Source organism: Palaemon carinicauda, chromosome 29 (assembly GCF_036898095.1).
Source record: "Palaemon carinicauda isolate YSFRI2023 chromosome 29, ASM3689809v2, whole genome shotgun sequence".
Classification (NCBI taxonomy): Eukaryota; Metazoa; Arthropoda; class Malacostraca; order Decapoda; family Palaemonidae; genus Palaemon; species Palaemon carinicauda.
This window is the reverse complement of record NC_090753.1, coordinates 77,633,706-77,646,009: the sequence shown is the minus strand read 5'-3', so window position 1 is coordinate 77,646,009 and position 12,304 is coordinate 77,633,706. Positions and strand designations below refer to the sequence as shown.

The following is a 12,304-nucleotide window of genomic DNA, read 5'->3' as shown; positions in this document are numbered from 1 at the left end:
GTTTAGGCAATAAATGATATTTCTCTTCCACAAAACATAGATGTACCATTATGACCTGATGCAAATTATATATTTCAAGGTCAGAGGTCAGAGGAGCTGCCAGACAATTCAGATATGCATTCACATACTATACTGCAAATCATATGAAAAGTTCTTCAAGTTAAGTGAAAGCCATACAATGTTTTTGCCTTCTTTAAGGTTTAAACGCCTCTCATAAATGGCAGGGGTAAGGGACAGTGTTAAACGCCTCTCATAAATGGCAGGGGTAAGGGACAGTGGCATTGCCCTATCGAGTAGGACAATGCCCTAGAGACTGACCATATATACATATGATCAGCGCCCAAGCCCCCCCCCCCCCCCTCCACCCAAGCTAGGACCAAGGAAGGCCAAGCAGTGGATGCTGATGACTCAGCAGATAGACCTATAGCCTCCCCCCAAAATCCCCATCCTAAGCTCACAAGGATGGTGAAGTTGCAACGACCAAAGAAACTAACGAGTTTGAGCGGGACTCGAACCCCAGACTATACAGTATTAAAATTCCTACACAACAATCCTACATGGTAAAAGAGCTGTGCTAGGTAAAAAATCTGCAATTTCAATTTTCTCGCCCTAAAGGGTAATGTGGGTTGTTTTCTAGTATGGATGTCTGAATTACTAACGTTTCCTTAATAAATTATGGTAAGTCTATATTGAAGGTTGAGAAATTATCATGGCTTTTACGAGTGACTTCTCAACTTGGTCAAGGCATTGCCCGTTATGAACGTAATTTCTAAAATGAAATATCTTAATAATTTTGTTTCAGATTACAAAAAAAAAAAAGAAAAAAAAAATCTTCTTGAAGGTCTAATGCTTGCCAATGTTTTATGTTTTCCTTTACAATACTTAATCAAATACAAATTTATAATTTCCTAGTTTGTTTCAGGTTGGCATTTAGGTTTCAGTTAACTGCATGTAGAAATAAAGTTATATTATTTGAATTATACTACAATGTCATACAGTACTGTAGATTTAATTATGTTATACTGTACTAAAGTAATATACAAATAGTTTGTCACAAAAAATAATTGGAAACCCATAATCACTTTGAATTATCAACCTCTGTAAGAGTTAACTGAAAAAAATGACCCTCTCTCTATCACCTTACTGAGTACACCTTTTATAAAAATACTGCAACAGCATAAGCATCTAAATTGTAACATCTGCGTTACTAAATAAGGAAAAATGTTGGTAAATTTATATTCAAAGCACTCTACCCCACTACGTGGCGAGGGTAGTCCAAGCTCACTATTTCCTATTTCTTGATATGCAGCTGGTATCTATATTTATAATAAATGTTTCAGTCTTAATAAGTACTTTATCTTTTAAAAAAAGAAAAAAAAAACCCTCCTCACCTAACACATCACCTATAAAAAACACCTTTTTTTGTACACACAATTCTAGTTCCTTTGTACTTCCTTACCATACAGTAATATATAATAAGCAAATCTCTTAAGCAACGATGTCAAAAGGAAAATGACAAAATTTCCCTTCAGTAGCCAAGAAAAAACAAATTATACACCATCCAGTTATGCAGCACTTACCAACTTATACATGTTACCTAAATGAGCTAGGCCAAAAATACATCTTGGTGTATAAAGATATGTATACAGTACTGTATATAAAAGACAAAAGAAATGTATTGTGTAACTTTCTCCCACAGAAGAGCATCAAAACCAATAAAACCTTTGGATGTATAGGTAACTACAATGGAAACTGTACTGGTACCATGTCATCTTTCAGAAACTATAGGCAAACAAGGCACAAATAAAATCTTAGAGAGTCAAATCAATGGCAATCTCGGCCCACACTACCCGTGAATAATTTCATAGTTTCTGAACCATGAGATGATACCAAAATGGGTCAATGCACTGCACTTACCTTCCCCTTATCGGAGTCCCTAGGCTTTTCCGAAGCTGGTTTTCAATGTCTGTTGCCTCCTTGAAAACTGAGGAAATAAACAAATCATAATGATTGGTCACATCAAATTTTAGAGATATGTATACAGTAGTGTCTTAATATAATTGTAATGCTACACACTATTATCATCTAGCAGTGTTTTTATTTTTTTGCATACTTAAATAAGCAGTGATTGCTATATTGAAAACTACAGCAAAGTAATAAAAATTTATTTTTCTGATACTAGGGGAGAGGGGAGTCTTGTTCATTAGTCATAATTCTCAAATGCATAATGTTATGACTAGTATGGTGATTGGTTTGGACCTAAGTTCAAGCACTGGGACCTATGGGAGTCTATGGTGCAATGAAGTATTAAAAACAAATGTTTATCCAAACTTCTTCCCTAATAATTATATTATCAAGATAGACACTATAAACTTTTCAGCTTTAACACCAGTATTCTTTCTCTTAAGACATCTTCGGCTATAAATCTACTTTCGTATATTAATCATTATGAATTTACTTTCTCTACACCAGTGGGTCTCAACCTTTTTAATCCCACAACCCCTTGAATGGTTTGGCCTTCCCAACATGCCTCCAGCCAAAAAGATAAAAATTCCCACCGAGCTTTCGATGAAAAAAAAAGATATCATTGAGCATGAATTCCGTAAAACAACAAAATAACTGCACAACATATTTACTGAGGTTACTGCATTTTCTTAATACATTAGCAAGATGCATGAAACTATTTCTTAGATACCAGATCTTGAATGCATGATTAAATGCCAAATAGTATACATTGGTTTTCGCACTTGGTTTTGACAGCAACTTGTTTTATAGGGATAAATGTCCCCTTTTTTCTTGGACTCGCGCCCACCCTTTAAATTTCTCAAGCCCGAACACACCTCCTGGTTGAGAAACACCACTTTAAACAATGAATACGCATCATCTATTGTCCTCCCCTGTCAATTTTAACAGCTACTAAATGTGCGAGGCTTTAAAAACCATTCTTTTAAATATATATCCCAAATTCCCAGCTTAGAATTTCTACTATTTGAAAAGGGTTTACAGAATAAATATGTTTTACCTATTAAATATAAATAATGTTGGATATAATTAAGATTACTGCCTAGCATATAAAAGCTGAAAAGATGATATTAAAATGGTTTCTTCCAAAGCAAATGAATTAAAAGTGAGACGCCCTTATCCAACCTACATCTTTATTACTGCTTAGTATTATAGTCATATTTAACGATGTACCAAATAACTGATATTACATCAACAATATATGTGATATTTACAAATGGAAAATGTCATCTTATCATATTAACCAAATATAGTAATGTAACATTTACTGTAGTTCAATTACAATTACTGTACTGCAATGTACAGTACTGTTTATGCAACTGCTTCAATGTTCAGCCAATGCTGTGACTCGCAGGGTCGTAAATTAAAGTAATTGGAATTATTATATATTACAACTGAACATTTACCTCTAGTTAACTCACTAGACCATATTACAGTATCTAAGAACAACAAATGGTGGGTGCAATGTTGTAAAGCATTATACCATAAAATATTAGACACATGGTAGTGCTGATTACTGTAGTTAAAAGATCCACATACAAGTGCCTCACAAGAAATTGAAAGAGAAACCTCAAAGAATAAAATACTATAAACAATTACATCGTCATTAAAATGATCCCTTTGATAATACAAAATGACACTACTTACAAGTTTGAACACCTTATATCTAGTTTATCAACAGAACTTTCGGTAGCTTTTAAAAAAATTAGCAGCGGCTAATATAAAACAGTACGTAAGTTTATCAACAATAACACCCTCATTACAACGGTTCCTTTGATAATACAAAATGACACTACTTAAAAGTTTGAACACCTTATATCTAGTTTATCAACAGAACTTTCGGTAGCTTTTAAAAAAATTAGCAGCGGCTAATATAAAACAGTAAGTAAGTTTATCAACAATTACACCCTCATTAAAACAAATTCCTTTGATAATACAAAATGACACAACTTAAAAGTTTGAACACCTTGTATATCTACTAGTTTATCAACCGAACTTTTGGTAACTTTTAAAAAATTAGCAGCAGCTAATATAAAACAGTACGTATGTTTATCAACAAAACACCCTCATTACAACGGTTCCTTTGATAATACAAAATGACACTACTTAAAAGTTTGAACACCTTGTATATCTAGTTTATCGACAGAACTTTCGGTAGCTTTTAAAAAATTAGCAGCGGCTAATATAAAACAGTACGTAAGTTTATCAAGTGTTCTACTTTCATAAATAATAGTTAAATGAATGAGATTCAATATTTCCAACTGTAAAAGACATATGTGAGATGATTAGTTTATCATATACTTAATTGGCATTTACAATATGCTAAACCTCTTATTGAATACTGATACTGACTTGGCTATGGATTCTGAAATCAAAGAATAGAGTAACATGCTTCGAACATGTAAAACCTGAGCATGGGTGACTAGGGGAACATTAAACACCAATACATCTTATAAAAAAAAACTAGAATTGACTAATACCAGAAATATTATCAATAGTATTGAAGACTATTTTTTGAGATAACAGGGAAGAAAAATTTCTAAATACCGTACACATAAAAACCTACTCCATGCACAAGTAATTCTAAGATTTTGAAAAGTTTCGATTACTTTGCTGTACTACATAAACTAGAACTGTCAATCACTTCTAGGGTAAAATCAAACACATCAGTGATTGAAATGAGCATTCCTGAGGGATAATAAAAACAAGACAGGAATAAACGGGGCCGAATTGGAATACATATCTTACTTCCCACTTTACTTTTCACCAAGAATGAGGTTTCTCCAAGATGACCGGGCACTAAGGAGGCTTCGTTTGGGAGAGATTACAGACAATGGTCTTATACAAATATTACAGAGTATGAAGATTATCTGATTGGTCCTATTAATTTTAAAAAGCTTCTTGGGGGATCATGGAGTTTTGTAATGAAATGAACACCTTCAGTTACAAACAATAAAGAATTTTTGTCTTAAGGTAAACCAATTGGAAGAATATAAGTAGTTAATTCCTTTCAATAAACCTATTGTATTTCTTTCTGACAATTACACAGCAACAGGATTTTTTAAACTGAGAACATAAGCAGGAATTATAGTATCTTTTAGATTAAATGAGGTCATGTATGTACAGCATTGTCGTTAAGAAATTGAACAGAATTAATGAAATTTCAAGGTACTCGAATTGGAGGTATACAACATGTTCTTTTTATTTTCAACATTGAACCTGGGATCTGCAGTTACATATCCCAGCAAATTTATTTAGGTATTGCGGAAATTAGATTGGAAGAATGTGCATCGTTCACTCGAAGCAAACTTTTCCCCCTCCATGACAAAAACAAACAATATAATTTTTTTCAAGTGAGAAAATAAGGTGGTAAACTTACATGCCTCAGATGCAAGGAATTCGTCATCTGTGATCTGGTCAAAAAGCTCCTCATCGTGTTCTTCTGTTTTCACTGGTAATGAATCGCAGAAAAGCACACAGCATGCGGAGAGCAGGCACACAGGCAATAAGCAAGCAATATTATTGCAAAAAAATATTGATAAATAAAACAATGAATGTCGAATAAAAAATCAGGATTTGAAAGAAAGGGATTGCCATGAGACTTGAGAAATAAATCAAGGCACAAGCTAAAGATCATGAAAAACTCGAGACCTAAATGTTGGAAAAACAACAGATTTACTAATTGTACTGGCCCCGCCGGCACATTATCCAAATGGATTTTGCAAGAATTGATTAAAATGTTATTTTGATAATAAAATAAATTTTTGAATATACTTACCCGGTGATTATAATAGCTGCAACTCTGTTGCTCGACAGAAAACTCTAAGGTAAAACTCGCCAGCGATCGCTACACAGGTTGCGGGTGTGCCCAACAGCGCCATCTGTCGTCCAGATACCCAGTACTCAATGTAAACAAAGACTCAATTTTCTCCTCGTTCCAGAGCGTCTCTATTGGGGAGGAAGGGAGGGTCCTTTAATTTATAATCACCGGGTAAGTATATTCAAAAATTTATTTTATTATCAAAATAACATTTTTCAATATTTAACTTAGCCGGTGATTATAATAGCTGATTCAAACCCAGGGGGGTGGGTAGAGACCAGCAATATATGTTTACATTATTATGAGCTAAGAGTTTTTATTTCATTTTAGAAGTTATCAAAATAACAAAAACAAAATAAATAGGTACCTGGTAAGGAAGTCGACTTGAACAATTACTCTGCCTTTTTAAGTACGTCTTCCTTACGGAGCCTCGCGATCCTCTTAGGATGCTGAGCGACCCCTAGGATCTGAAGTATCAAGGGTTGCAACCCATACAACAGGACCTCATCAAAACCCCTAATCTAGGCGCTCTCAAGAAATGACTTTGACCACCCGCCAAATCAACCAGGATGCGAAAGGCTTCTTAGCCTTCCGGACAACCCAAAAAACAACAATAAAAACATTTCAAGAGAAAGATTAAAAGGGTATGGAATTAGGGAATTGTAGTGGTTGAGCCCTCACCCACTACTGCACTCGTTGCAACGAATGGTCCCAGTGTGTAGCAGTTCTTGTAAAGAGACTGGACATCTTTCAAGTAAAATGACGCGAACACTGACTTGCTTCTCCAATAGGTTGCGTCCATTATACTTTGCAGAGATATATTTTGCTTAAAGGCCACGGAAGTTGTTACAGCTCTAACTTCGTGCGTCTTCACCTTAAGCAAAGTTCGGTCTTCCTCACTCAGATGTGAATGAGCTTCTCGTATTAACAATCTGATAAAGTCTGACCAAGCATTCTTTGACAAAGGCAAGGATGGTTTCTTAACTGAACACCATAAAGCTTCAGATTGGCCTTGTAAAGGTTTAGTACGCTTTAAATAGAACTTAAGAGCTCTAACAGGGCATAAGACTCTTTCTAGTTCATTGCCTACGATCTCCGATAAGCTGGGGATATCGAAAGATTTAGGCCAAGGCCGAGAAGGCAGCCCATTTTTGGCTAGAAAACCAAGTTGTAGCGAACAAGTGGCTTTTTCTGACGAAAATCCTATGTTCTTGCTGAAGGCATGAATCTCACTGACTCTTTTAGCCGAGGCTAAGCATACCAGGAAAAGAGTCTTAAGAGTGAGATCTTTCAGGGAGGCTGATTGTAACGGCTCCAACCTGTCTGATATGAAGAATCTTAGTACCACGTCTAAATTCCATCCAGGGGTAGCCAAACGACGCTCCTTGGTGGTCTCAAAAGACTTAAGGAGGTCTTGCAGATCTTTATGTTTGGAAAGATCTAAGCCTCTATGCCGGAAGACCGATGCCAACATGCTTCTGTAGCCCTTGATAGTGGGAGCTGAAAGGGATCGTCCTTTTCTCAGGTATAAGAGAAAAACAGCTATTTGAGCTACAGAGGTACTGGTCGAGGATACAGAAACTGACTTGCACCAGTCTCGGAAGACTTTCCACTTCGATTGGTAGACTCTAATGGAAGAAGCTCTCCTTGCTCTAGCAATCGCACTGGCTGCTTCCTTCGAAAAGCCTCTAGCTCTCGAGAGTCTTTCGATAGACTGAAGGCAGTCAGACGAAGAGCGTGGAGGCTTTGGAGTACCTTCTTTACGTGTGGCTGACGTAGAAGGTCTACCCTTAGAGGAAGACTACTGGGAACGTCTACTAACCATCGAAGTATCTCGGTGAACCATTTTCTCGCGGGCCAGAGGGAAGCAACTAACGTCAACCTTGTCCCTTCGTGAGAGGCGAACTTCTGCAGTACCTTGTTGACAATCTTGAACGGTGGGAATGCGTAGAGATCCAGATGTGACCAATCTAGGAGGAAAGCATCTACAGTATATGTATTGCTGCTGGGTCCGGGACTGGAGAGCAATAGATTGGAAGCCTCTTGGTCAGCGAGGTTGCAAAGAGATCTATGGATGGTTTTACCCCAAGTGGCCCAAAGTCTCTTGCACACATCCTTGTGGAGGGTCCATTCGGTTGGAATTACTTGCCCTTTCCGACTGAGACAATCTGCTATGACGTTCAAGTCGCCTTGGATGAACCTCGTTACTAGGGAGATGTCTTGACCTTTGACCAGATGAGCAGGTCCCTTGTGATCTCGTACAACGTCAGTGAGTGGGTACCTCCTTGATTGGAGATGTACGCCAAGGCCGTGGTGATGTCCGAGTTAACTTCCACCACTTTGCCTCGAAGGAGAGACTTGAAGCTTTTCAAGGCCAGATGTACTGCCAACAGCTCCTTGCAGTTGATATGCATGCTCCTCTGACTCGAGTTCCACAGTCCTGAGCATTCCCGACCGTCTAGTGTCGCGCCCCAGCCCACGTCCGATGCGTCCGAGAAGAGAACGTGGTTGGGAGTCTGAACAGCCAGGGGAAGACCCTCTCTTAGGTTGATATTGTCATTCCACCAAGTCAGACAAGACTTTATCTTTTCGGAAACCGGGATCGAGACCGCTTCTAGCGTCTTGTCCTTTTTCCAGTGAAAAGCTAGATGGTATTGAAGAGGACGGAGGTGTAGTCTTCCTAGTGACACAAATTGTTCCACGGATGACAGCGTCCCTACCAGACTCATCCACAGCCTGACTGAACAGCGTTCCTTCTTCAGCATCTTCTGGATGGATAGCAGGGCTTGATCTATTCTGGGGGCTGATCGTCTTGTTGTTCAGCAACGTCCTCATCAGAGGGTTCCTCATCCGAAAACTGATGAGGAAACGGCAACGGAGTGGGCAACGTCTGGCTCGCTGAGTCCGGTCGCACTGGTGGATGCGTGACGGAGCCGGACGCAATATCATGGAACTGCTGCACAGTCTGTGAACTGTCAACAACCATGGGTGCGCGAGGAAGCACAGCGTCAACCCGAGACTGTCTAGACCGTCTGGGTTGTGCAGTCAACACCCTACCGGGTTGCTGAGGTTGACGCATTGCGTCAAAACAAGTCACCTCTGCTGGTTGTTGAACGTCCTGAACGTCAACAACCACCTCCGAGCGTCGCTTAACGTCAACGTGCGGCTGGCAACCCACACTGGGTCGCATCGGTGGAGGAACCACCTCAACTGGCAGACGCGAGTAGGTTACCTCAGCGTCAACAGGGCGCACAACCGACCGGTTGGAAGGTTGTTGGCCAGAAGGTTCGGTAGCAACCTTCTCCGCATTAAAGTCCTCTATCAAGGACGCAAGCTTGGACTGCATGTCTTGCAGCAAAGCCCATTTAGGGTCTACGGGAGCAGGTGTGGCAACAGACGGGGTTAGCGACTGAGGCGGTACCGTTTACCATCCCTGAAAGCCTTGTTATGCGTGACATAATTGTACAGCAAAACTTCAAAGGCTCGAAAACAGCTGTGAAGTTGACCTGTAAACAACTTGGAGCATCTCCTGGCCAGGCGCCAGGGAGAGTCTACGAGAATTGAGAAGTCTATCTGGGCAGAGGCATGAACTCCCAAGCCGAGAACTTCTCTCGTGTCATATCAGACTCTCGCTCTATTAACCAGTTTAAAAGAAGGGAAAGCAAAGGCTGTATCCCCCAAACTCCTCCTGGTGAAAAACCAGTCGCCTAGCCAACGTAAAGCTCTCTAGGAGAGCGAGAGAGCACTAGCTTAAAAACAACGGCTTCGAAGTAGCTAGGCCTAGTGTAAGCTCTGACGTTTAGGCGCACGAGGAGCAGCAGTTACAAAAAGATCCGGACAAAGATCCTTAAAAAAATCATCATGATTTAATTAAAGTCCATAGGAGGCTAAGCAGCTTTAGGCTCCACTCCATCTGACAGAGTCCTCAAGGGAATATCAGAGTAGGGAGAACAGCAACTTCCTCATCTACAGGAACCTTGTCCGATAAAAGCTGAGTCTCAAGCAAGGGAGAGACCTACCGTGGTGGCAATGCTTTACAAGCAGAGTCCACACTCACTGGTGCATTAGTAGCGGACCAGAACGCAACGTCATGTAACTGCTTGACAGTCTGTGAACTGTCAACAACTGAACTGTCAACCACAACAGGTGCGTGAGGACGCACAGCGTCCACTCGAGACTGCTTTGACTGCCTAGACTGAGCAGTCAAAACAACTCTAGAATGCGGAGGTTGACGCACAGCGTCAAAACAAGTCAACTCCGATTGTTAGTGAACGTCTTGAACGTCAACAGGAGCATCAGCAAGTGGCCTAACGTCCAAATGCGGCTGAAAAACCACACGAGACCGCATCGAGTGTGGTTCTAAACCACCTGACTGACGTGACTAAGCTACGCCAACGTCAACAGTAAGCACAAAGGAACGTTAGGTTGGCTGAAAGCCAGGATATCGATGAGATAAACGGCTAGACTCAACGGACTAATCAGCAGAATAGTCTTCCATAAGGGAGGCAAGCATATACTGCATGTCTTGCCATACAACCCATTAAGGATCAACAGAAATGGTTGTGGTAAGAGACGAGGGTAATGTCTGTGACCGCAACACTTTTCCTACAAAAAAAGACTCTCGGAGTCTGTGTTACGCTTTTGTTAGGCGGCGAGCAGTTATCCGATGACTGCATAGGGTCAGAGCTGTCCTAATGGTTGTAACCAGGACGCTGGACCTGTCCTGAAAGGTCTGACTTTCGCTTAAGGGCTTCGAAACCTTGTGACAGGTTTCTTATGCGAAAAGCCTTCGGATGACGAGGAGAAACAACGTCTCTCTCGTCTTATGGTAGGGGAGATCTTGGTAAGATACACCCGATACCATAGAGGGAAAACGTCTGTTCGTTGGTCAAGGCCTCTCGAACCCATAAGTCGTTTGACATTACTTCTCCCCTGGGCTTGGGAGCATGTAAGAGGTCCCGGACTAGGTGAACGACAGGCACGAACAGACGAACCCTCGGACGCAACACTGTAACACTTTGCGCATATCACTTTATCACTTCGATTTTCTGTTTTGCACTTATTTCACTGAAATCGAAACTTTTACTGATTTCTACCTGAAACACGCAATTCTACCCTTCATTGAAAGGTAGTAATTGCGAAATCAGTCGTATAATGCAAGCTCATTAATACCAGCAAAAAACAGAAAACATATTTAAGATAAAAAAATTAGTGGCTGGGAAAGAGACTAAACACTAGTTCATATAACTACGTTTTCAATCTCTCACCGCACATAGCCTGGGGACGAGAATAAATAACTAAAACGTTTTATCCTTCCTCCCCGTACAGCGACTAGGGACGAGAGTAACTCGAGAACAACGTTACCCGCTTGAACGGAACGTTTTCTCTCCTCTCTCTCCCTCCGTCTCTATCTCTCTCTCTCTTCCTCTCTTGATTTCGCACCTAAGAGAAGAGCCCAATTATATTTCGTCAAAAAAAAAACATGAAAGGTTTTTCAATTAAAAAGTTCCTTTAAAATTGAATTTAAAACATTTAAGCTAAGAAAGAATGAACAAAACGTCAGAATCGATTTACTCTTACTGCAAAGTGAAACCGTGATACACTCTCTCTCTATCGTAACGATAGAGCGCATGTTGAACGTCCTGAACGTCAACAACTGCGTAGCATAAATAAACTAAACGTTAGTTCATCTTTGAAAACAGTACGAAGACTATCAAAGAAAATCTTTCATAAAATATTACATTTAAAAAGTTTTAAATCCTTAGCTCTTTAAAAGCTAATTACGATATAAAGGGCTCAACGTTGATTAACTTCGGTTTCCAAGTTAGGACCGCCTACTCTCAGGAAAGGTCTATATAAACAAAACATTAAAATTATATTTATATGTTTATAATAAATGGAAAGTTAATCGAAGAGGCCTAATAAAGGCGGAGAGATATAAAATATATAGAGGAAAATCTATAACGTGATATAATTACTAAAAGCCTAAACACACTTCCGTCTAAGGGAAGGGTCGGCCATTTAAAAGTGAAAGAAAGTCCATACTCTCTTTGTCACCATAATTAAATCTATCCAAAACGAGTTCAAGATTTAAGATGAAGATAAAACACCTGCATAGCGAAAGCTCAAAACTAGAATAAAGTACTTCACCAATTAGTTGTGAAAAAACTCCAGTTTAGCAACAGCGAGTAAGTACGTCTTGTCGATAGCTCGACAGAGAGAAAATTGAGTCTTTGTTTACATTGAGTACTGGGTATCTGGACGACAGATGGCGCTGTTGGGCACACCCGCAACCTGTGTAGCGATCGCTGGCGAGTTTTACCTTAGAGTTTTCTGTCGAGCAACAGAGTTGCAGCTATTATAATCACCGGCTAAGTTAAATATTGAAAAACAATCTTTCAAATGACATGAACAAAAGAATTGCAAAATTTCTTAAGCAGTTTTTCATGATCTCTTTGAAGA

At 39.6% G+C, this 12,304-nt stretch overlaps 1 protein-coding gene across 11 annotated transcripts in view; it reads right to left on the bottom strand.

The window, feature by feature from the left end:
• LOC137622274 (transforming acidic coiled-coil-containing protein 3-like) overlaps positions 1-12,304 on the bottom strand; it is a 295,374-nt gene that overhangs the window by 90,230 nt on the left and 192,840 nt on the right. For 10 of the 11 annotated variants that reach the window (XM_068352809.1, XM_068352808.1, XM_068352811.1 and 7 more), the window contains 2 exons: positions 5,402-5,473; positions 1,918-1,984 (listed from right to left, as the gene is read on the bottom strand). In XM_068352809.1, the coding sequence (XP_068208910.1) occupies positions 1,918-1,984; positions 5,402-5,473 (139 nt within the window). The remainder of the gene's footprint in view (positions 1-1,917; positions 1,985-5,401; positions 5,474-12,304) is intronic. The other variant, XM_068352816.1, reaches the window with a different exon arrangement.